The sequence below is a fragment of the Egretta garzetta genome, unplaced genomic scaffold (genome assembly GCF_000687185.1).
Source record: "Egretta garzetta isolate BGI_Z169 unplaced genomic scaffold, ASM68718v1 scaffold2, whole genome shotgun sequence".
NCBI lineage: Eukaryota > Metazoa > Chordata > Aves > Pelecaniformes > Ardeidae > Egretta > Egretta garzetta.
The window spans coordinates 1658818-1683709 of NW_009258894.1; the positions used below are offsets into that span (position 1 = coordinate 1658818).

The 24892-nt window shown below is 35.0% G+C and overlaps 1 protein-coding gene across 1 annotated transcript in view; it reads left to right on the forward strand.

Moving 5' to 3' along the window:
* The window catches only part of RYR3 (ryanodine receptor 3), a 314923-nt gene that overhangs the window by 151216 nt on the left and 138815 nt on the right, over positions 1-24892 (forward strand). The window contains 9 exon segments of the mRNA XM_035889788.1: positions 2632-2805; positions 6351-6472; positions 9444-9612; positions 10653-10788; positions 12437-12532; positions 13165-13283; positions 15726-15859; positions 16481-16722; positions 20540-20732. Coding sequence (XP_035745681.1) covers positions 2632-2805; positions 6351-6472; positions 9444-9612; positions 10653-10788; positions 12437-12532; positions 13165-13283; positions 15726-15859; positions 16481-16722; positions 20540-20732 — 1385 coding nt within the window.

Below are 24892 nucleotides of genomic sequence, written 5' to 3' on the forward strand. Positions count from 1 at the left end.
TTCCCTACAGCAGATGGAATCCTGTTTTGAAATGGGATGTTCTCATTCCAGCGCAGTACTTGGCTCAGTATACTCTGCTGAGCAGAACCTTGATTCTGTTTATAAATTTCTTTGACACTAAACACAGTGAAGAACAAGAGCATATTTAAAAATATCTGATTATTTAAAAAATTGTTGTAGCCCAGAACTAATATTTGAGATTTCAGATTTTATTTTCATGATGGTATATACAATTGACAATGAAGAAATTATTGGTGTAGTCTGAGTAAGTAACATTCTAACACATTCAAAAGTCACAGATGACTCATGCAGAAGGATTTGATATTTTAATATTACTGCCAGCATGTAGCTATCTTAGGGGCTGAACATGGCATTAGGATGTTGTAATAGCTTAGTAGTAATCATAAAGTTTAATTAGTTTTTAGAATAAGATGATAGGTATTACAGAGTCCTTTACCTACAATTGTCTCTGAAAGTTCAAGTATTTATTTGTGTGTTAATATTCTACAGTTATCATTTCCTGGTAGGCACTGCATTTCAAGTACAGTATTAAACTATTTTTTCTACTTATTTTATATGGGAGGAGAAAGTAGGAGGTAAAATTAAAATCACCTTTCTTTTTTTCTCACCTACTGCTCTGTAGAACTGCATACAGCAAAGTACAGAGTTCAGTAAGCCCACTAGCAAGATAGGTAGGCTCACTGTATTAGTCCTCTGCTCTTACATTTGTAGACCTTTTGTCTTTTTCTTTTGTTAAATTAGGGTAGCTTATGGCAGTACTTTTAATGCCATAACAGTGTGCAACACCAAAAGATACAATTTTAATTAGGTTAGATTTAGTAAGAGTTCAGCAGTCAGGTTGTCTTACCGTTCTTAGGGGTACGTAAACAAGCCCTTAAGATATCAAGAGTTCCCTACTGTGTTTTTACAAGACTGTTGAAAAACCATTGTAAAGACAGTTGGGTTTATTTGTCCTGTTCACACTGCCATTCCTTACCTTCCTTCTGTCACGTAGGGATTTATGATTCTATGAATTCTCTCATTTTCTAAATCTTGCCCTTCTTCTAGTATATTAAATATCCTGTGAAAATTGCATCTTTGACAGCTTTGCCCTCAAGTTCCTTTGTTCATTCCTTCCTTCTTTATTTATTTTTTGTTACTCTTACTTTTAGTTTGCCATCTTCAGACCCATGTGATTTGTTTTCTTCTACTTGATTCATTCATGGCCTGAGGGAGTTAACTGAGCATAGGTTGTGGAGAGTGAGTTTCGAAGGAGAAAGTGTTTGGATATTTTGCTGCTAAGATTTGTACAAATATCTAGATAAGAGATATTTTTTTCCCTTTCTCCACCGATAATCTTTATCTGACTATACTTTTCAGCTGTTAGAAAATACACCCTCTCTTTGCACACTGCTATCAAATGACTTGGCTGAAATCCTAGAGAAACTGGACAGAGCACAAAGAGCAAAACATCACGAAGAGGAATTTATGCTGTATTGCTTAAAGTGAGAACAGTCTTCAGGCCCCCAAAATCATTCTAAAGCTTTATTTCTGAAATTTGAAAAATCTTAGTTTTTATTTATGTTTATTGTTATCAAAAAGGATCAGTATCACTCAATTTTTTTAAAACAGCAACTTGTTACCTATGATTTCTGTCATTGAAATTTTCATTGATGCTTGATTCTTGACACAGATGTAATATTTGAGAAAAATGTTTTCATCTTCAGGGTGCTATGTAAAGCCAAATAATTAATTGCTGACACTTAATGAATTTGTGCTATTTTATAGTATTTTTCATTTAATGGCCTAACTGTAAATGTGTATGGAAAGAGTTTATCTTTATCTGTATGTGATAGTGCTATCCACATAAATATGTGACATAATTTCCCTGTAGTCTTGATATTGTAATGGTATCCCCAAAGAATACTTTGTAATTTCATTCTACTTCATCTTGGCATTATAATGCTATCAGTTTCAATAAAATTATTCTTGAAATGTGACAGCTACGTTCCATATCAATGAAAGTAGATTAGCATAGTTAAAATAGAATTTCTCCTTAATCCACAGATGTTGAACATTCAGTAAACTGAAATGAAATAAGAAAACCTCTTACACATATAATAATTTAAACTGTGTATCAATGTCTTAACATGTTTTGCTTACTTTGCAAAAATGAGCAACTACCTACAATTCAGGTTAAGTCCATTAGCATTTGAAATCAAGAACAATGATAGAATCTAATTACTCTAAATATAATTTTTTGTTTAATCACACTCATGCACATGCATCCATAATTTGCTATTACAGAATTTCTGCATAATTCTGTTCTTGTTCCTGAATTCAGCTTTGAAAGGAAAACTATCTTATTTTAAAGAAAAATATACTTGCTTTTGTGCTGGAGACTCTTGCTTCAGTGAAAATGATGGTTCAGATTGGAAATTGGTTTTAATCAGAATCTGACTTAATTAATTGGATAGAAACAGAAATTATGTGAAAGGAAATTTAGCTGCAGCTTAACAACATAAGTAGCGTAAAACATTGTTCAGAGTTGGAATGTATTTGTGTAGAATTCAATGGTTTATGCTGTTTCAGTACAGAGATTAAATGCCAGCTTTTATTTTATCTTCTTAGGAGCTAAAAGAAAAGCAGGATTCTAGTCTTAAACGTGACATTGATGGAATGGGAGTCCCAGAAATAAAGTACGGTGATTCAATCTGTTTTGTCCAACATGTGGCCAGTGCCTTATGGTTGACTTACAAAGCGCAAGATGCTAAATCAGCACGTTTAGGTCCCTTGAAAAGAAAGGTAATGTTTGAGGGTTTTTTTTAATTACTTGTGAAATTAATGTTAGTTGCATAACAGTTTTGATCTGTCCTGTCTTTTGCTATTCTACCACTGTGGCAATTGTGGGCTTAATTATTTTCTGCTGTTTTATTGAAAATGTTTCATTCTAAAAGAGAAAACAATGGTGGATGTTAACAGAACTATGTAACAGAAGAAAAACTTTGACACTAACATATGTATTAGCTATTTTTCTTGCCAGAAGAAATTATTAATATGGGCTTGATTTTTATTTTTGACACTTCAATAAAATATGGAAATTCATGATTTGGATAGTCAATTAACTTTTTTGAAAATCTACATTTAACTGTTCAAGAGCATAAACTTATAAGTCATCTTACATTCACTGGAGTTTTAATTTTTTTTTAATTTGAGTATAGTGTATGAAATGACAATTAAATTTGTTACTTAAGAAAAGGCCCTAGAAAGCCCTCAAGTTTCTTAAGGGTTATTAATGAAGAATTTCCTGCCAAAATCTTAGATATAGTTGTGATGTGGCATCAAGAAGGTCTTTCTCTCAGCCTTTTGATTACAGGGTAAGAGTATATTCTTAATTGGGGGCATATGACCTGTTATCTCTTCAAATTATGTTTACATTTCTTTCAAAGTTAAGGGGTGTAGCACTAGCTTCGCATAACTGCATCATTACCAAATGATTCTTTGGTTCTGCATACATAGATTTTTACAACTTGAACCTATCGTTAGAACATGAAAAAGTTCATTACTGAACAGAAATTGAATGCTTCTTTAATAACTTGGATGTATGCACATTCACAAGAGGATACCCACACAGAAGCACTGTAACACGAAGAATTAGGTCCTTGGCACACCCTTTGCAAAGTCTCCTTTATATATGCAGCACGCATGGTCATGAATGGGCAGTGAATGCCCAACCCTTTGACTTCCTCTCAGCAACCTGGCTGATCAGAGAAATTCTTCTTTGTATGCCAGTCATGCAGTATTTTCTTGATAAGGGACTTAATCACACGATTATGGCCTCTTCTTTTCCTATGGCAGTGCTGGCTATGGGATTCTGTTTCCTCAGAGGGCCCAATTTTACTTCTTAAGAAGGCAACGTGTAGATTCTTCCTCTGTATGCAATGAAGAATTTTGCAATAGCTTTCTGTGAGGTTTGGTATTTTTTCCCCCAGTTTTCTGCTCAGCAGCAAGGGACAAAAAGTACCTCCATAATTGCCTGTCACTTTTGCTCTCCTTTCAGACCATTTCATTCATGTTCAAAGACTCCTAATCTTTTGTTGCCCTCTCACCTGGAGAATTCTCTCCTGTTAAGTGCCTTCAAACAGAAGAAAACCCAAACCTTCTCGCTTCCTGTAATTGATACTCCTGTGGAGGCAAGAAACAGTTTTTCATGCTCTGCAAAGTATGGTACTAGACTATAATTTTGTAAGCAAGTTTAGAGATATACATGCCTTTAAATTTCATATCAAATTTATTTTTGTATAGTAAAAGTGAAGTCATAGCTCATGTAATCATAACTCCACCATCATTTTGTCAGGAGATTTCACTTTCAATCACTGTAATCCTTCTAAAGCTGACCTGTACTTTTTATAGTGTGCCTCAATAGCTCAGGAGGATTGAGAAATACCTTATTTTTGCAAGAGGCAAAGGGTAGGTTTTTTTCACATAACCTAGTTATTATCACAGACAGCTGCTGCGTATCTATAGAGTGGAGAAAACAACTATGGGATTAGTTCTGTTATAAAATACTCAAAATGCCAAATAAAAATTTCTGCTGTTTGGCTTTGGTGTAGTTTCATGTATCCAGTTATCATGCTGTCTTTGCAAGACACAAATATGTGAGAAATTCTGGCATCATTTATTAGGCTTCTGTTGCACGATTTCTGCCAGAAATTTGACCTGTTGTATTTCTCTCTCTGAGATCTTGGTAACCAAGGGTTCAAGACTTTGCCAGGTAGTGATGACATTTACATCAATATACTATTCAACACTCCTCCACCATCCAGTGAGAGTGATGGATGCCTATCTTTTCAGTTTGAGAGCTTGCTTCTGTGCAAGCTGTAGGCTCCTGCAGAGCTCCAGAATGCTAGAGCTCAGAGAACAGAGGAACATATGCTACATGTTTTGGATTCACATCCTGGAGACCATTGCTCAGGCTGTTGGTTGATACCAGTGCCCTGCTGTACCTCAACAAGCAAGGCAGTGCCAAATGCCCTTTAATGTGCAAGGAGGTGGTTTATCTGAGGAACTGGAGTAGGCAGTGCTGGATGCTTCTGGCCATGATTTACTTACTGCGGTTCTAATCAGCACTTTCCTGTTATTGTGGAGTTTCTGGATGATTTAGTTGAGGTTTTGGGTGGGGTTGGTTTTTTTTTGGTTTGGGTGGGTTTTTTTGGTTTTTGGTGGTTTTTTTTTTGTCAGAGAAATAGGGAAGATTAGGTCCTTCTAAAAGACTTTTCTCTTCCCTGATCTGCTGCATACTTAGGAAGAGTGCATATCTGCTACACAGTGGTGAAGGTGCAATTACTTTGCAAGGCATGGCAGCGTTAATATCCTGTCTGGCAAATTTTTTCTTTCCTGTAGCTCCAAAAGCTGGAGCTATGTGCAGCGGCCTGAGGAAACATTATCTGATTGTCAAATGTTTTCTTACTAGTTTTGTGATGGGAAGAACGGTTCTTTAATTATTATTCAGAGACCCCAGAACCCTTCTTTATGGAAAGAGAGATATTTTAGATAACAAGGTCACCCACAGCGTGACTCTATATGAAGAAGTACTTGAACAAAGAGGAAAGATGACCAATATGTTAAACTAGTCTCCTTTAAGATAATATTATCAATATATTCATTAAAAAATGTCTTCCTTGTCTTCTCCATCACATTTCCATGGATTCTGGGGTCCGGATAAACTCATTGGGTGATGTTTACCTCTTTTAAAAACACTTCCTCAACATATTGGAAGTTGGGCAGCAAATTATTACCATCTCAGAGCTAAAAAAATGTATTTTTCAGTGGAGAATTCAATAGGTTGCATCTCGGGCAAAGAAGCAGGATAACTCACATTTAATTTTTACGAAAGTGCTGTAGGATTTTAAATGACTCAAAATGGTCAAGCCTCATTTTTGTGATATGTAAAAATTATGCAGGCTTTTTGTGGAATTGGGTATTTATTTAAATGGAAAAATTAAAAACCATCCAAAGGATCTCAGTTACTGCTTGAAGTTCATATGATGTTCGCATCTGGTGAAAATTACTTTTTTCTTTCAATTGGAAAATATTTGATAAGCGTATATGTTCAATGAATTGTGGGAGAATAAAGGTGTATATTAAAATGTCTTCCCTGAATAACTTCTATGTGACTGACAATTTTGTAATTAATTAATGAACAGGTGTTCAGATAAAGTGATTAACAAGTAGCAGCTCAGTATATGTGCAATTACTGTTTTCAGTGCAATATTGAAATAAGTTACAAAATATCTAAAAGCACAGAGGTTTTTTAAGTAATTATTGTGATAATTACTGACTTTCAATAGGTTATATTACACCAAGAAGGCCATATGGATGATGGTCTAACCTTACAAAGATGTCAGCATGAGGAATCCCAGGCTGCTCGAATCATTCGCAATACTACAAGCTTGTTCAGCCAGTTTATAAGGTAGGTGTTACCATCTTATATACAATCATTGTTTGTTTTTTTGTTTGTTTTTCAAAGTATTCTGAAATGATAAGAATTTCTCTAACAGAATCCTTATTTCCTGCTTTCAAGTATTTGTATTTAGAAGCTATTAGCAATATATTTTTACTGACTGAAGTTTGTAATTTTGATGAGTAATGTCATTAAATAGATCAAACATCTTATCTAAAATTATTTACATGAAATCTGATACCTTGAAGCCAGAAGCAAACTGGATCAATAATCCAGGTTGAAGAACACTTGCTAAATGATCTTAGCGTAACTCCATTAGCAAGTATTCTACAGTAGCTAGAACTTCACAATATTCATTAAAGGATTCTTATTTCTCTGTTTTTCTTGGTAGACCAAATATTATAGCTACCTCTGTTCAAATTTGTCAAACTAATTGGGTGGAATATTGATGCCTAATATGACTTAGATCAAAAATATGATGGGAAACCATGGCAGCACCAAGTCCATGCAAATAAACAACAGAAGGAAGTACAAAATAGATCTCTCTGTGTCTGGGGGGAGAATACCAACTTACTGTCTTCAAAATCTGGGCTGAAATGTTTTACCCGTACTTTTTTCAATCACCCATCCTGAGGATCCTCCTACTTCTCTGTCACACCTCTGATCATATCTGGAAGATTTAAAGATGAGAGGAGAGGCAGTTCTTTCTGGTAAACTGTATGCAGTATAGCAGATTATACACAGTAACAACAATTAGGGCAGAAGGCTAACTGTCAGCTGAGAAGGTAAAAGGAACAACTTCTCTCTCTCAGCTAAATTATTACACGGGCATTCTTAAATCTGCTGTTTAAACCAACATGTTTATTTGCAGTGGAATGGATTTAGGGGTATTCAAAGACAGTAACAGCATCTCAGCAGGGAGACAGTGATCATATCTGATTTTAAGGAGTAATTCAAGTTGTCATTCTAAGACTTCAGAACAGAATCGGTACCATTACCTTCTGAATAGTATTTATCTTCCAAATCTTTGCTGTACTAGAGGGCAATGCAGTTAGTAGTTATACCCTCGAATTATCTGAGATTGGACTGTTCCACTAACTGTGTAATACAACTCAGAAACTAATGCGGAAACAGTGATGGCTATTTCCACAGATCAAAACAGCAAAGCCCTTGGATACCTGGGCATTGTGAAACATGCAATGGGAGTACCCTAAGCATGGAGTCAATACTAGAAAGGATAATAAAAAGGGAATTTAAACAGTTTAATTTGGTGCCAGACTTGCTCTGTCATAATCTTGATTTACTGAATGAGTTATATAAAGAGGTGTACTTGTTAAGTAGTTTCCTAATATCCTTGCAGCAACATAATACCTTTCTTTTCATGTAAAAATACAGTCTTGGACAACAGCAAAACAAATGAGTTGGGCATGAATATAATTTAAAGCAGTTTATCTAAATTTGTACATTGCTGACCCTTTGCATCCTCAGGAGATGTTGAATCTTAATAAACCATTGACGGAATAAGCATGAAAAGATACTACATTTATCACGTTTCATCCCTAGTTTGGTTTTCTGGATTCAAGCCTGTATTTAAATGAAATTATTTTCATTTATTTTCATTGAATAGATTTTCTGACTCAAAATTTTACTTACTTTCACCATATTAATGCACTCTATTCAGCTTAGATTTTTACAGTCCTCTTGAAGTATATGTTGTGCTTAAAAAGGTGTGTTCTACTGCTTTAGATGATCTGGCTTGTCAATTTGTACAAAACTGTTCAGAGTGTTTTCTGTCACCTACCAGTTTAGCTTAGTTTTGACAAACCTTAGTTACCAGTAAGTTTGAGACTTTACATGGAAATAATTGTAAGCTGATTGTTCTGCCAAGGGCTTTATATTTGGCTAGTGAAGTATTACGAAAACTAAGAACATCTAAGAATACAGAATTAAATCACTAAGAATATATGTAGTACTGAAGAAATTATTCTTTTCATAGTGCTTGGCAGAAGTTTTAATTATGATGTTCAAATGGTCATCCTTGTATTACTGAAAAAATAAAGAAAAATGATTTTACAATTAAGAAATTGCTTCCATAGAACCCACCATATAAGATTGTGTTTAAAATGTTAATTCTTCAGTTTCACAAGGGACTACACTACTCATTTGTATTTCTTGTACTGAGGATATAAAAAACAGAGCCAGCTCTGCCAGTAATCAGCTCCTCCTAGATTATACTGTGTATAATAGTGAGTCAGACCCTGCAAAATTGGGTTGTCACCCAAGATTGAGCAAATGCTTGAACAGGAAAGACATAATTTTACTGACAACTCAGATTCCTTGAAGTGCTTTATGTTTTTAAATCCCACCATTCTTTATTTCTTACGTAGAGTTGATACAGAAGGCCTAATTAATGGTTAGGATTACCTGTTACTTTTGTGTTCTTTGTCTAGAAGACTGGGTATGCACAGCCTCAACAACTGCTACTATTTTAGTCCATCTGCACAATAGCGCCTCTATCATTATTAGGATTTAAAGTATCTGAACAAGATCAGTTACTGTAGGAAAGGACTCTGGTACATCTTTACTCTCTGTTTCATCTTTTTGCTCACTTCCATTGTTTCTTCTACTTATTTTTTTTTCCAGTTTTTTTAATCATTCTCTCTCTTTACATCAGTGCAGAAAGGGAAACGTGATTCCACTTCAGGAAGCTCTGATCGCTGGGTGGCCAAACAATAAGATGTTTGAATGATTTGCCATTCAAATCAGCTGTTGGTCGTATACATATGTCATGTGTATAGAATCATAGAATGTTTTGGGTTGGAAGGGACCTTTAGAGCTCATCTAGTCCGACCCCCTGCAGTGAGCAGGGACATAACAAGACTTAATTTAGATACCAAGAGAAAATAGGCTGCTACATAATACTGTAAATTACAGTGGGAAAATGAGTAATGCTGCCAGTCTTTCTCATTGTTTTCCATAGTGGAAACAACAGAACACTATCACCCACTGCCCTGCCTATTGAGGAGATGGCTCAGACTCTGCAAGACCTGATTACTTACTTCCAGCTTCCCGAAGAAGACCTGGAACATGAAGATAAGCAAAGCAAGCTTCGGTCACTCAAAAACAGACAAAATCTATTCAAAGAAGAGGTACAGAGAGAGGAATTGTTACATTATTTTAATTTTAAGTGTCTCATGTCACAAAGATTGAGAAGAACTTAAACATTATCATCTGGATGCATGCATATGATTTATGAAGTAAAGTTACATAGCTCTATATATATAAATTAGACTGTGATGCCATATGATAACTTGCTGGTACATATTTTCTGCTTCCACAGTTGTTACAGGCCACAAGCTCTCTCATAAAATTCGGTCTTAATACTTCTGAGCATCTTGAAACAGATGCCGTTTTTAAAAGAAACAATTGTAACAAGACGTTTCTTTTTCTATCTATGAAGTTAGAAATCATTCAAATTAGACGTTGTCATTCTGGATAACCCAAATGAATAATAAAACTTGGATCAGTGATAGATGTTATTTTTTATGTCTTTTCTATCTGCCAGGGTTTGAAACAGGAACTTTTTATCTCTGGAAACTGGGAGAATGCTAGTTTTAAGAAGGATGTATATTACATAATTGTGGAATTGCTCTTCTCTGAAAATGGAATAATTACACTTCTGTGCAAATAGGAAATATATTTCACAATGGTTTTAGACTATTGGATTGTTTACAGGTTTTCAATACCATTTTTTAACTGAAGTTAAAAATCTAGTATTTGGACTTGTTTGTTTTACAGATATTTTATTGAATAGTAAAATTTCCACCTTTTTTAATCAACAAAAATTCCTTTGTATGTAAATTTCAATGTTGTTTTGCTCTGTAAGGGAGATTTCCTGTAAAAAAGAGTCTGTTCACAAAAATTATAAAAGCCTTTATTGTCAGCTTTGTCTATTCCTCGCTTATTATAATACTTAACTGAGTAAGGAACAGTATAGAATCATTCTCCAAAATGGATGATTCTGATACAGAAAAATACACATTTAAATCTTGCAAGCACAATAGTTTAGTTTTTTTTTAATCTAAGAAGAGGCAACTTTTAAGTGTCTACAGGAAAAAAAATCTGTTATAAGGACAACAACAAATGGTTTTTCATGGATGGTTCACTTTCTTCTCTGTCATGTGTTTAGGGAATGCTGGCACTAGTTTTGAATTGCATTGATCGCTTAAATGACTACAACAGCACAGCTCATTTTGCAGGAATTGCAAGAGAAGAACATGGTACAGCATGGAAAGAAATTTTGAATCTCCTTTATAAATTGTTAGGTAAGTTCTTCAATAATCTAGTAACGTAAAAAAAGAGGATATGTGTTCTTTATATTCTACTTGCTGCTTCACCACCAAAAAATGCTTTGTGTTTTATTCATTCTATTACATAAATTACAGAATTTCTTCTGTATACTTACTGATAATTTATTACAGAGAACAGAGTTTACTGAGCAATGATACAGCAGAAAAATAAATCTCTGCTAGGAAAAAGACTGGTGCAGCATGCCAAATACGTTGGGTTTTTTTGGGGTTGTTTTTAATTTAAATGTACCTGTGGTATGCAAATAGGTGTGAATTATTATTTTAAAAATTAGAAAAACCTGCAGACAGTCATTCTATATGAAGCTGAAGAGAAGCCTAAAATTAAGAGCCAGAACTTGTAGGTCTACTGAATCCATGTTTGTTACTTGAGGCTTAGATTTAAATGTTAATAAAAATAATTACTTAAAACAGAAATTAAAAGATCTTTTTCCATTTCAATGCCATGCTTTCTAGAGCAAGCTGCTGCTTTGTTGTAGTAGGGCCGAAATTACAGAGTAGGAGAAGTGTATGTGTATTTCTTTAAATCACTAATTTGATACCCGAGTTGCATAATTCTTCATATAGGTGAATCTAGTCTTCTGATGAAGCTTACATATATCCTAGTTTCATTACAAAGAAAGTTAGTTAGTCCCAAACCGTAGCAGAATATACAAGTCGAGAATTAGGACAAGAATAAAAGAAACAAGGGGGATTGCTTTGAAGCTTGAGCTTATTCACATAGCACAGATGTGCAGATCCTTCTGATGAAATCTCATTGCTTTGGAAAGTAATGAGATACCATTGCCTGCATTTTACCTACAATGTTATTCATTTAAAGAAAAGTAGGATTAAAAAAAAAAACCCTCCTTAGTGCTATGTAGGCCTTTTCAGATTTTGTCTTAATTTTCTTCTGCAGGTACATCTTGAAGACACTTGGTCTGGTGTAATAAATTTTAAGTTAATGCTTCGTAATAAAAATGCTTGACAGTTGTATACAAAAGGTGTTTTTTTTCCCCTGTGATCAGTAATAACTTCTGGAAGAAAAAAATCAATATTGCTTGAAATACTTGAGTTCTGATGAACTTTCAAAGTGCAGTCAAATATTGTGTTCTGTGCTGCTTAAGGCTAAAAGCTATGCATTCTATAACGTGTTTTAATCAGAAAGTAGAGCTAAAGAGTGGTACACCCAACCTGCACTTCAGCTTAAACTTCTGCATATGATCTTCCCACTCGTTGGTAGGAAGAAATAGAAAAAAAGTGTTTCAGCATCTTGATAATGACAGTGCTTGACATTTGCATCAAAAAAGGGTGGTGGATAATTTCTATTTAAATTTAACAATAAAAGCATAAAACATTTTTTTTTGCTGATATTCCTGCTTATCCCATACATCCCTATCAACTTAAAAAACTACATGGTCTTTAGAAGCTATATCAATTGCTGATATTCAAATTAATGAAAATCTTAATTCTTTATTACTGTAACATATGTGTATTTAGGATCCGTCTGTTTTTTTTATTTTGTGAAGTTCTTATAAAGAATGTGTTAAAATATGTATGATTAACTTTGGTGATTTAAAAAGTAAATTTCCTGTTATAAAATTATACCTTGTGGGTTTTTTTCCAGCTGCTCTCATTCGTGGCAATAGAAACAATTGTACTCAGTTTTCCAGTAACCTCGATTGGCTAATAAGTAAATTGGACAGATTAGAATCTTCCTCAGGTGAGACTCACTTTTATCCTTGAAAACAACATGCATTAGAAAACAAATACACTGCGGGTTTTTTTTATTTGAGCAAAGTGTTACATTTAAACAGACTTTTTTGTGGCATTTTTTGGTTCCATACATTTGGTATATGCAGTACCACATCCAATCAGTGTTGAATGTGACTTTGGTGAAATAATGGATTGGGTCAGACAGTATCAAGACTACTGTCCCATTGCTATCAAGTAACACCAGAGTTCTTTGTGGGCACAAGTACAAATAATAAATAATAGATATATAGAGAGAAGGTTTTTATACTATGGGTTGTTCAGCAAAATATCAAAATACTCTACAATGCTCCCTACTAAAATCTCTCTCTCACACTGAAAGAAGGAGCTAAACTTGCATTTTTCTCAAGTTGTTTTAAAATTGTGGCTGTTTTCAAAAGAAAACAGAAATTAGCAGTGTTTATGTGTAATGCAGTTCACGACATAGTCATATCAATACTCTCTAAAAGTGTTTTCATTCTCTTTTTAGGCTGGAGAAAAGATACCATCTTTTTAGATGCTCTGTTATTTACTGAGCTTTTAGGTTGTGTTCAGTTGTGCAGATGATTTAACGACAACAGTATTTCTGTGGCCTTCATACAGGTATTTTGGAAGTGTTGCACTGCATCTTGATTGAAAGCCCAGAAGCTTTAAATATAATAGCTGAGGAGCACATCAAATCCATTATTTCATTGTTGGATAAACATGGGCGCAATTACAAGGTATGTTTGGAAAAACTAAGGATGTATTGATAATCTTACAATGATTTGTGGAAAAAAAGTCCCAGAGAAATGTCTATATGGAAATATGAAATGCTAATATCTTTAAAGGATTAAAATAGCCTTGAAGTACATCTACAAAATTTAGATTAAAAAATGTGTAATATATTGTTTTTCAGTTTCAAATACAGCAAAAATATATGACAAGCAAATAGTTACGAAATATTGATAATCAGTCAGAAGTTTGGATTTTCTGAGAAAATGAAGCATTCTGGTGGCTGTAAGCACGTGGACAGGGTAGCTTGTTTTCCCATGCAGGGCTCTGCAGAAGCAGTGAACTACCGTTGTTGAACATGCAGAAAGACAGAACTAAATCCTGCAAAGTCATTCCTAACTTGAGTAATAATAATAGTAGCAGAAAAGAGCAAAATAAAATGAGAAATCAGAAAAATAATCCAAATATCTGAAAACACAGGTGTTCAGAAGAAAGGAAAAAACCCTGATTTGTACCAGAAGAAATAATGGTGGAAGTTAATTTAGACATCAATATGCATTTATTATGACAGAAGAAGGTGAACACAGTTTCTGGCTGCGATCAGGATGACATCACAACACAGAGGAGGATATAGTTTTATGTGTGATTTTCTGATGTGAGTTTCCGTCCTCAATTAAAATTTTGAGAGACTGATATCCTGGAGGAAGAACAAGGAAAGTTTTAGTGAGCTGAAATTACTGATTTACAGGAGAAGGTAATATGGATAACCTAACCAACTACAGATATGGAAAAGGAGATAGGTGTTGTTAAGCATTGTTAAAGAGTATGAACTGATACAGGTAGGCATAAGAAAAAAGTTGAAACTACAGCGATAAATTTAGCTTAGTATTTTTAGCTGTTAGCAAGATTATTGTGCTGTGCCAGTCACCTGCAAAGAGAACCTTTCAGCTGGAGCATCTTAATGTAGACCTCGTAGTGAGAACTCAAAGCAGTTAAGGAAAATGTATACAGGAGAAAAATTAGACTGGATAATGGATTTGTGCATTTCCATTTGTAATGTCTTTGACTATACATCAGTAAGTAATGAAGCAATGTGAAGTAATTGATTTATTTGTTACTCTGGGAACAGTATATCTTGTTCTCCTGCTAGATTAGAAATTCTGTTGTGATTTAGGAAATAAGAAACAGTGATATTGTTAAACAAAATTGTTCGGAAATTATTGATTTGAAGGATTTTTTAAATGAAAAGCCTTGTGTCAGAAGTATGGTCAGCGAGTACATAGAGGTTATTTAAACAGTTTATATGTAAGTTCTGAGTTACTGATAATCATTAATGTTATTAAGACACTTTACAGCTGAGTACTGGTCAGAGTTTCTGTGGTTATTTAAGTTGCTACCTCTATCCCTCTGCTAGAGGTTTCTGCCCAATAACCGAGATGGTAAAAAGGAAGCTGCATGGGATGGGACATAGCAAAATTCACAATAGATTAGTTTAAACTGCTGTTGAGAGTGGGTTTGTGCTAATCCACTGGGCAGAGAACAGCAGTGTTCTGAAATAAATGTTCTGTTCTGCTGCTCCTTGTGTTGTACAACAGTTTCCAAAATGGTAATCAACAGTGTGAAAATGGTTCTTTGTCATGGAGATGGTCTTTAAGAGTATGGACCGTTTGGACTCATTAGTTAATGATTGCTTATCAGAGCTCAAAAGCATCTTTAAGCTTCCCTGTTTTTTACAAAAGTGTGCAGCTTTGTCCTTCAGCATTAAACAACACTATGTTACTATGTTCTCTTCTGAAACCTTTTGCTCTGGTAATCTGTGGGAGAATTATGTCCATCTCTTTCACTTTTCAGACTGTGACCAAAAAAAGAAAACTGAAATTTTAGAATAAGTTCCTTCTGAAACTCTGTTTTGCTTTATAGTGAATTCTTTTAAATGTTTTTCATTTTAAAAATGAATGGATTACTTGTCATATTTAAAACATGCTTTCGGAACAGATTCAGAAGCAGTCAGAACTGCATTTGAGAACTGTCCACTAATTTTACTCAGAAAGCTTTTTTGGGCTGTAGTAAATTTCTCAAAGAATGCCATTTTACCTTTCAAATTTTAAATGAGATTTAATTAAAAACATTGTAAAGAATTGGCATACAGCTCTTCCAGCTTTGCTTTTTTCCTAATCAAAATGAGAACAAGGAATCTCAAAGGAAGGTTTTTTGAGGCATTTTGCAAACCCTGTGTTCTGAATTTGTGTTCTAGGAAAGTTTAATATGCTCTATCAGTAGTACAAACTACACTCAGTCTGTATATGTGAAAAGTGTTTAGAAAACCTTAATTATAATGTGTAGTATATTCCTTTCTTTAGACCTATTCTGAAAGTAAATTAAGCTAACAACTGAGTAATAGTATATATAGCTGCCTTTACCCAACTTTCTTCTGATTTTTTTTTTTTAAGGTTCTCGATGTGCTTTGCTCTCTCTGTGTCTGTAATGGAGTTGCAGTTCGTGCCAACCAAAATTTGATCTGTGACAATCTACTGCCTAGAAGAGACTTACTCTTGCAAACACGTTTGATTAATGATGTGACAAGGTATAGTGACATGTTTTATTGTTATATTAGAAAAAAATGAAACTTAGAAGTCATTAATAATTAATTGAAGAAAATACTGCAACCTAAAAGATATTCCACAGTTTTCAATATTGAGACACTCACTTTAAGACAAGTTTATGTGTTAACTTCTGAAAAAAACATTTTTACTAACAATATGACAATTGTAATGAAAACTAGGCTCAAATAGAAATTGCTAATTAATAGTAAGATCTGTTCTGAAACAAGTTGCTTGTTTCTGATTCAAAACAGAGCATGGCTTTATCTAATAATTCTTATGGAGTACGTAAACATACTGTGAAGTACTTGTGTGTTTTAAGAGGGATTTGATTCCTGGCAACTTCACTCCTGTTTTTTTTTTATTTTAGGAAATGATCTTGTTCCTTTTTTGACTATAAGTTTTCAAACCATAGAACCTATACTTTAGAAGATGATTCTTCAGCAGCTTTATAAATTCATAAAATGGGTCACTATTTTAAATTTCATAAGCAAAATGTGGACATTTACACTCTTACCATATTTGCAAAGTGAATTTGACACAGCAATATTATTCATATGTTGTATTTTATGTTTACACTAACTGGCTTACATTTTCTTTCTTAGCATAAGGCCGAACATATTTTTGGGTGTTGCTGAGGGCTCTGCGCAATACAAGAAGTGGTACTTTGAGTTAATAATTGATCAGGTTGATCCATTCTTGACGGCAGAACCCACCCATCTGCGAGTTGGATGGGCCTCTACTTCAGGTTATGCCCCCTATCCTGGAGGTGGAGAAGGATGGGGAGGCAATGGTGTTGGTGATGACCTGTACTCTTATGGTTTTGATGGCCTTCATCTGTGGTCTGGTAAGTACTTTTGTTCACTTCCACTTATTCTTACATTCAGGAGTTCCCTATCTTACCTTCAGTACCCGTGCATATCTAGCATGCTGGTTTATAATGAGTTACATTCAGAACTCTAGGATACCATGAAGTTATTTAGAATTTCAGATAAGACTTCCTGTTTGAGATTTTAGTGAATATTGAATTTTACCAATTAGGCTTTTTAGCAGATAGCGTCTATTTTCGTAATTTTTATCAAAACCCTGCATTTTCCAGACTTAGATTAATACTGAGTTGAGTCTGTCTGTTCAAAATCAATGGATGTATTAATCTCAGACAAATTCATTGTATGTGGATCTACATTTGCATTATTTTTTCACTATGTATCTACAAGTGAAGTAAAATGGCATTATCCTCACACTTATCGATAAATTTAATAAATTGAATTCAAATGTTGATAAATAGTTTCATAAAGATAATTTTGGTGATTAGAAATAAAAATTTCTACACTTCAGTTGTTTTTAGAACATAAATTTCTGTGATGTAATATCAAACTGAAAACCTGTACTTGTTACGCTGTTTGAAAAAGTATTTTTCATATTATTATCTAAAATAGGCCTAGCAGAAAAAACCCACATTTGTCTAGGAATACTTCTTCATTTCTGTAGTTATCTGGGAGACTCTTAATTAGGACTGCAGTGAAGTGGTTACAATTGCAGTTTATAAAGAAGGGAGTTAATGGATGCCAGCGAATGCATAATTTGTGGTCACTTAAGGATCAGTGACATGAAACTGGTGGTCTTGTTAGCCATTTTTTGCTCAAGCAAATTGTAGATGTTAGTGGGCTGAGTTAATGAAAAAGTGGAATTCACTGCCCATGCAGTGGGGTAGATTTGAGTAAGAGCTCTAGGAGTTTAAAGGACGGCTCATCTGAAATGCTGCAGTTCAAATAACTTTTGTAATAACGAGTGTGTTATAAAGAATAACCACTGAGGAAAAAGGAGAAAACAGAAGAAACTGATTAGGGTGCTTTGGAGAGGGATTAGTGAGAGCCCTCTGGGGCACATAGTTATCTGGGAAGTGGCTTTGGAGCTTATGAGCAGGGCTGTTGGTTTTTTGTGTGGTTATCCATCCCCCAATACTATATCCAGGGTGAGGGAACTAGAATATACTTTTTGTAAACCAACAGGTTTGTCACAGCAGAATACATTTGGACTGTGTCAGTGTATGTTCCCATAGAAACAACCAGCAAAGTGCTATTGGCTCATTATAAGAATCAAATGGCAACACAGGAAATGCTGATGATTGGTTTTGGTTTCTTAAAGTTCTTAAATACTCTCTAAACAAGGAACATTTCAGAGAAGAAATAAAGCATAATGCTATAAAATAAGAAAATATTTAGGTAATTAGCTGCAGACCCTTAATTATATAATCTGCTAGTTTTGTAACATCATTCTTGATTGAACTATCAATAAGTAATGAAAGAAGAAAGAAAAGCAGTAGGAAGTGGAACAATTGCTAAAATTTCCCGGAGATTTTACATATGTATTCTACTTAAATAAATATTTAAAACAGAGCTCTGGAAATTAGGTTTTGTACCTAAAATATGTAACAATCTACCTTAATTGGTAAGGTCTTTCATTCATATAGATTTTTTTAAGAATATTGCTGGAACTGGAGGATCATTTTTTATAACATTGTATTAATATGGTCTAAAATTGTGTTTCTTCTGGCTTACGCCTTTGTTAATCATAAACTGTTGGAGAGAAAATTTTGTTGGCTGGGTCTCTGCCTCAAGACAGAATTAAATTGAAAACTGAGTTAATTTTCTGGAATGAGATGTAGACATTTTTTTCCAGAGTTAGACAATTTGGTCCACCTTTTCTCCGAAATGTTCAAACATTGAGTTGGGAATTTAACATTTTGTTGTAAAGGTAATTTTTTTAGCTTTCTGTGTTTCCTGTAAAAGACTTAAAATCTGTTCAAAAATCTTAAAAAAAAAAAAAAAAAAAAAAAAAAAAAAAAAAAAAAAAAGAGTATCAGCACACTTGATAGATCGGTCTTAATTTAATCATTTTGTTTCTCGAGTGTGTAGCCATCCGTGAGCACTCAGAAGTTTGGGGAAAAAAATAGGCATTATTTCAGTCCTTTTGTGTACAATCTTTAATTATGAAGTAGCATGTTATTTTTCCTTCCAGATCTCTGTTGCATACAGTAAATGATGATTATGTTTTAGCTTGTTCAATTTGTGGCTTGTGCTTTATTTTACTGTACACTATTCAAGACATGTACGCAAAATCATTAATTTCCCCATATTTCTTAGTGCCCTGAAATGTCTATACAGCTAAATACTCTTTAATTGCTCAGAAAAGAATAGTGTGGGGCCATGTAATTAAAAGGTGTGCTGTAAATGCAGCCTACTTAAATATGCTGAATTCGATTTCATGGCCTTAATTCTAATATTTCCTAATTTGGGTGTGTTTGACTTTTCAATTATATTAGCATTGTTCTAGCATCGAATTTGTATATAAAATACCTGTGTTTGTGTGCGTGCACATAATTCAATATTTTTTTTTCAGCACTACTGAACAATTCTCAAATGACAGGAATAATGATTTCTGGCAGTAGGCTGGGAGACATCTGTAACATACTTTATTGGAAATAGCTGAATAAATCATTAATACAAAATTAAACACTAATTGAACTTCAGAAATACGGTGCTGGGAAGTCTCTTCATTCTCATCTCCTGCAGTAAGGGGAAACTCAGAGTATTTAAACTGTCCTGAACAGTTGACTTGACTTGTTCTTATGAAGTTCTAAACACAATAATTTGGAATAGTGCTTAACTGCTTAATTATATACTTGCTTTACAGTTAAAATACAATGTTTTCAAGGAAATTGTTACGAAAGGAATTCTGAAGAGATATTCCTTGGCTAAAAATATACTCAGATACTCAAGTGCAATTGAAAAACTGCAGTTATCTGTAAATGTGTATAGTTAGATTACTTCAGATATATTACCTCTACTAAGTAGTTATAATTGCTGAGTCCTGTGCATAGCTGTAAGGTTCCGCCTTCCCAGGTAGGTAAAATGAAGCTCCCTCTGTTTAGCATATGGCTGTAGTTGATAAAGAAAACCTGGCCCATGAATTCTTGATCCATTTTTTGGTAACTCAGTATAAACATTCAGCCTCTTGATACTGTAAACCTGGATATTGGTCATAATCACAGGTCCAGGAGAATTATAGGATCATAGAATGGTTTGGCTTGGAAGGGGCCTTTAAAGATCATCTAGTCCAACCCCCTGCTATAGACAGGGACATCTTTCACTAGACCAGGATACTCAAAGCCCTGTCCAACCTGACCTTGAACACTTCCTATGACAGAGCATCCACAACTTCTCTGGGTAACCTGTTCCAGTGTCTCACCACTGAATATTCAGAGATATGTGAATCTGGTATTTCACAAGTAACTAAAGAAAAAAGAATTGTATGTATCAATGTTAGCTTTATAAATAAGCACCATTTACTGTGCCTCAGTACTCTTGCATCAGGCTACAGTGTGAACTTGTGTGATTTCAGCTGGGCATGTTCTGTCTTGCAAACAGTGTCAGAGGTCTCAAGTGATTTGCTCAGTTCATGCATTTCTTTGCCGCATATCAGTTTGAAGATTGTCAACTCACTGTCTCTAAAAGCATAACTGTTTGTAACACAGATGAAGGCAAGATCATGTCTTCATGACAACAAACAAAAATTTGACGGTGTTTTTGAGGAAATGATTCCATCACTAAACTTGTGAGAATCTGCTTAAAGCTTCTGATTGCTTAATATTTTTATCCTAGGTCGAGTACCCCGAGCTGTAGCATCTGTCAATCAGCATTTATTAGCATCTGATGATGTGGTTAGCTGCTGCTTGGATTTAGGTGTACCCAGCATTTCATTCCGCATTAATGGACAGCCTGTACAAGGAATGTTTGAGAACTTCAGTACAGAAGGGTTTTTCTTCCCTGTTGTAAGTTTATCAGCAGGTGTAAAGTAAGTACAACTTAATTTTAATTGTTTTCTTTGCTATCTTGTCACACAAAATATTGTCCAAATGCACGTATGATTTTTCTGTTCCGTTGTTTTGGTTCTGCCCAACCAGCAGCTAGGAGGGAGGGAGGCAGGAAAGCACTGGTTTGTTTAGTGATGATTTCACTTAATGGTGAAAAGTAAGCCTGTTAGCAATTTGACCAAGTCTCTGTCTCTGAAAACTATTATTTTATGGGTATTTTGTGACCTAGGGGAAATTAATTTTGTCTCGTTCCAATTATCAGTGGAAAAAAAGCACATAGAAACACAGCACCTCATTTGGCACTAATTAAAATTCTCATTTGCTTTCTCAGCAGGAAGTAAAAAGCCTAAATCATCATGAAAACTGATACTATATTCACAGTAGGAAATACAAAGAACTGATGAGAAGCAGTTTTGGAGTCTGGCTACTAATATTCCCCATTCCTTACCTGTTTCATAGCTAAAATACTGAGATTCAGATACTGAGCCATTTTAAGGCTTCTATTGTTATTTTACCTTTAATTCATCCAGAAAATCTGCAAATATCAGTCTACTTATGTGGCCAAAATACTTAACATTACAAAGCTGACACAACAAACGAGTAGCTCTTGCACTGTTGTTCTAATATGACCATTTTCTATTCAGTTCATCTTAGAGAATCTTTGTTGCTGGTATTGACAGACAATTTTAGGAAGAATTCTTCAGTAAGAAAGGTTGGGGTTTTTTCTGTCTTTTGTAGGCTGAGCATGATTTCTGCATAAAATATTAAAGTTATGAAAATTTTTCACTATGAAAAAATGCTAATGGTCTAGATGTCAACAGCTGCCAGAAACTGCCAAACTTAGAAGAAATAATCAGGAGCGGAGTAAGAGATTGTGGTGGAGGAGTGAAAAGATGTGTAGGGCTAGCTTTTCTTTAAAGGAAGATTTCTCTTGCACATGGTAATTTTTGAGAAGCAAAGGTTCGGTATGGCCAGAATAGACAGTATACAGCTTTCATAAGAGAAAGGAAGCTCAGGTTATTAATGGTTCATACATTTAGCAATTAAGACAAAAAAAAAAGACATCTTTGCTTCTCTGAGGTGTAGTAAATCAGGTAACTAGTTCTCTGTGGGCTTTTTTTTCTGTGATCAATACACAGACACTTTGAGCATCTCACGCTTAGGAGAACCTCCCAGGTGAGAATACTAACAGAGACCAAACAGAATAAAGGAGGCCTGGGAATGTCTTTATAAATCTATTTTCATTTATTCTCTGGGAGTGACCCTGCTATGTAGCTGCATTAGTAGAAGAGCTTTTGAAAATGTTCATATACTTTTTTCTCTAAGAAATCTGCCTAAACTGGTGCAATTTTTCTTCATTCTTATTTGATGTTTCTGTATTTTGTGAGAGCCTTTTCCCTTATAGTTAATAGTAGCTGATGGCAGTAGCAGGTTATATGTCATCTTCTGTATCTGTTAATATCAGAGAAACGTTATTACATGAGAATCCTGAGTTCATCGGTGAAGCAGAGTGTTCTGCACTGGGTGCAAACTCTCATGTTTCTACTTCTGTTGTGGCTTCTCTGCTTTTCCTTTGCTTTCTGTGACTTTCTCAGTTGCTGACTCTGGGTCTGCTTCATCATTCCATCTTTTTTTTTTTCCTTTCTGAACACTTGACAGCACTTGCTTACCCACACTGTCTCTTATTCTGTTTTTTACTGTAGGCATTTTCTATCAATTTTTATCTCCTTCTACCAATGGTGCTATGAGCTATACTTGTAGTACTACAATATGGCCATTCAGATAATCAAGGAATCTAAACAGCAATTCTGTATTGAGAATTCATTATCTTTTCTTCTACTTTTCTTTTCTTCTGTTCAGATTTATTTAACCTTGTCTTAAAAAGTGTGTAAACACAGAGATAAAGAAATGAAATATGTGACTAACTTCAAATGAGCCATCAAACATGGTTTTAGGGAAGTTAGGGGTCTGGATGTGTTGACAAAAAATGTCAACATCTTAAAGTAAATGCCTCGTGCTTATAGCAATTAAACATGAGGTGCGTTAAATACAGTTATCATGGGGGTCTTGTCTTTCACAGACAGCCTTTGTGGTAAGCAAAAGACTATTTATTGTAGTCTTGTCATTCAGGCTATGAAAACTAAGTATAGCTGCTAGCAAATTGCTAGAGTGGTAGGTGCAGTTGCCTGTGTACAGACCAACTCCAAAAGGAAGCAAAAGGAGTAGTAATTAACCTAAAACTATTTCTATCTGTCTTTTCAGGAATTACATGGCTTTATATTTGATTTTCAGGAGGGTTCTTTTTAAGGTTAAGGTCAGGCAAATTAAAACAAGTTTCTTCAAATCAAAAGAACTGAGCATTTCTTTTAAAAGGAGACAAAAAGCCACAGCTTCTTGAAGTGTTCAGGTTTTTAAAAGCTTTCAGCATTAGGAGGATATAGTGTGGAGGTTTAGATACTGCAGTTAAGAGCGGGGAGAAGACAGGCCTTGAAAGGAATGAGAACATCATAAAGATCAGGTGAGATTGAGTGATTTGCTCCAACTCTGAAAAATTTACCCAGGTTGACAGGAAGCAAGGAACTATTTACTGGGGTGTGGTTGGCAAGGGAAAAATTTTTTCATTTTGAGTCTTTCTTTGACTTTTGTCTATTTAGGAAGTTAGACTTATAGGTCTTAAAATAAAATTGATCTTTTTATTTTTAAAGTATTTGATCTGTGTGTGGGCTTGCCACAGAGAGAGGTCTAAGCTCAAAGTTGTCATCTCAAATATTTGGCTGCCTTGGGATCATTCAAATATTTTAAACAACATATTTTTTAAATGAAATTAGAAAGGTCAAGCTTAATAGAAGTAATCAATTACAAAATATTTCATGTGGGCATTGACCATTTCAGATATTTGTGACTTATGCTGATGTGTATGCTGTTTGAGAAAACTTCTGTGTCTTAATTTTTATACTCTTTTTATATTACGAATGTCTCTTACTGTCAATGAAATGTGTTGATCTGATAATTCTAGTATTTGTAAGTGAAGTGTAAGTAAAAAGTGGTATAGGCTTCTTCTGGTCACCCCATCACAATAAATGTATGGGCTATTTCCTAGAGATAACAATTGTTTTTAACTTTCTATGGCTGTTTACCTCTGGAGTTTGTCTACATGAAGACCAAAGTATGAAGTTGGACAGTTTTTGTCCTTGTTGTTGTTCTAAATTTATGTGAAACATACATATTTGAGGAGAAACAGGAAACCATAGGGGTTTAATAGGAATCTTTTATGCTTCTGAAACTCATTACCGGTTATCACAGAATCATAGAATCATTTCAATTGGAAAAGAAATTTCAGATCATAAAAGTCCAACTGTTAACCTAGCACTGCCAAGTCCACCACTAAACCATGGCCCTAAGCACCACATCTACCCATCTTTTAAATACCCCCAGGGATGGGGACTCAACCATTTCCCTGGGCAGCCCATTCCAATGCTTGACAACCCTTTCTGTGAAGAAATTTTTCCTAAAGTCCAACCTAAACCTGCCCTGGCACAACTTCAGAACATTTCCCCTTGTCCTATTGCCTGTTACCAGGGAGAAGAGACTGACCCCGACCTCACTATGGCCTCCTTTCAGTTGTAGAGGGCGATAAGGTTTTCCCCCAGCCTACTTTTCTCCAGGATAAACAGCCCCAAGTTCCCTCAGCTGCTCCTTGAAAGACTTGTTCTCTAGACCCTTCACCAGCTTCGTTGCTCTTCTCTGGACATGCTCCAGCACCTCCATGTCCTTCTTGTAGTGAGGGGCCCAAAACTGAACACAGTATTCGAGGTGTGGCCTCACCAGTGCCAAGTACAGGGACAGTCACTTCTCTGCTCCTGCTGGCCTGATACAAGCCAGGATGCTGTTGGCCCTCTTGGCCACCTGGGCACACTGCCTGCTCATTCATCCGGCTGTTGACCAACACCCCCAGGTCCTTTTCCATCAAGCAGCTTTCCAGCCACTCATCCCCAAGCCTGTAGCATTGCACAGGGTTATTGTGACCCAAGTGCAGGACCTGGCACTTGGCCTCGTTGAACATCATACAGTTGGCCTTGGCCCGCTGATCCAGCCTGTCCAGTTGTAGTATTTGGTATAATATTGTTTGCCTGATTTATGT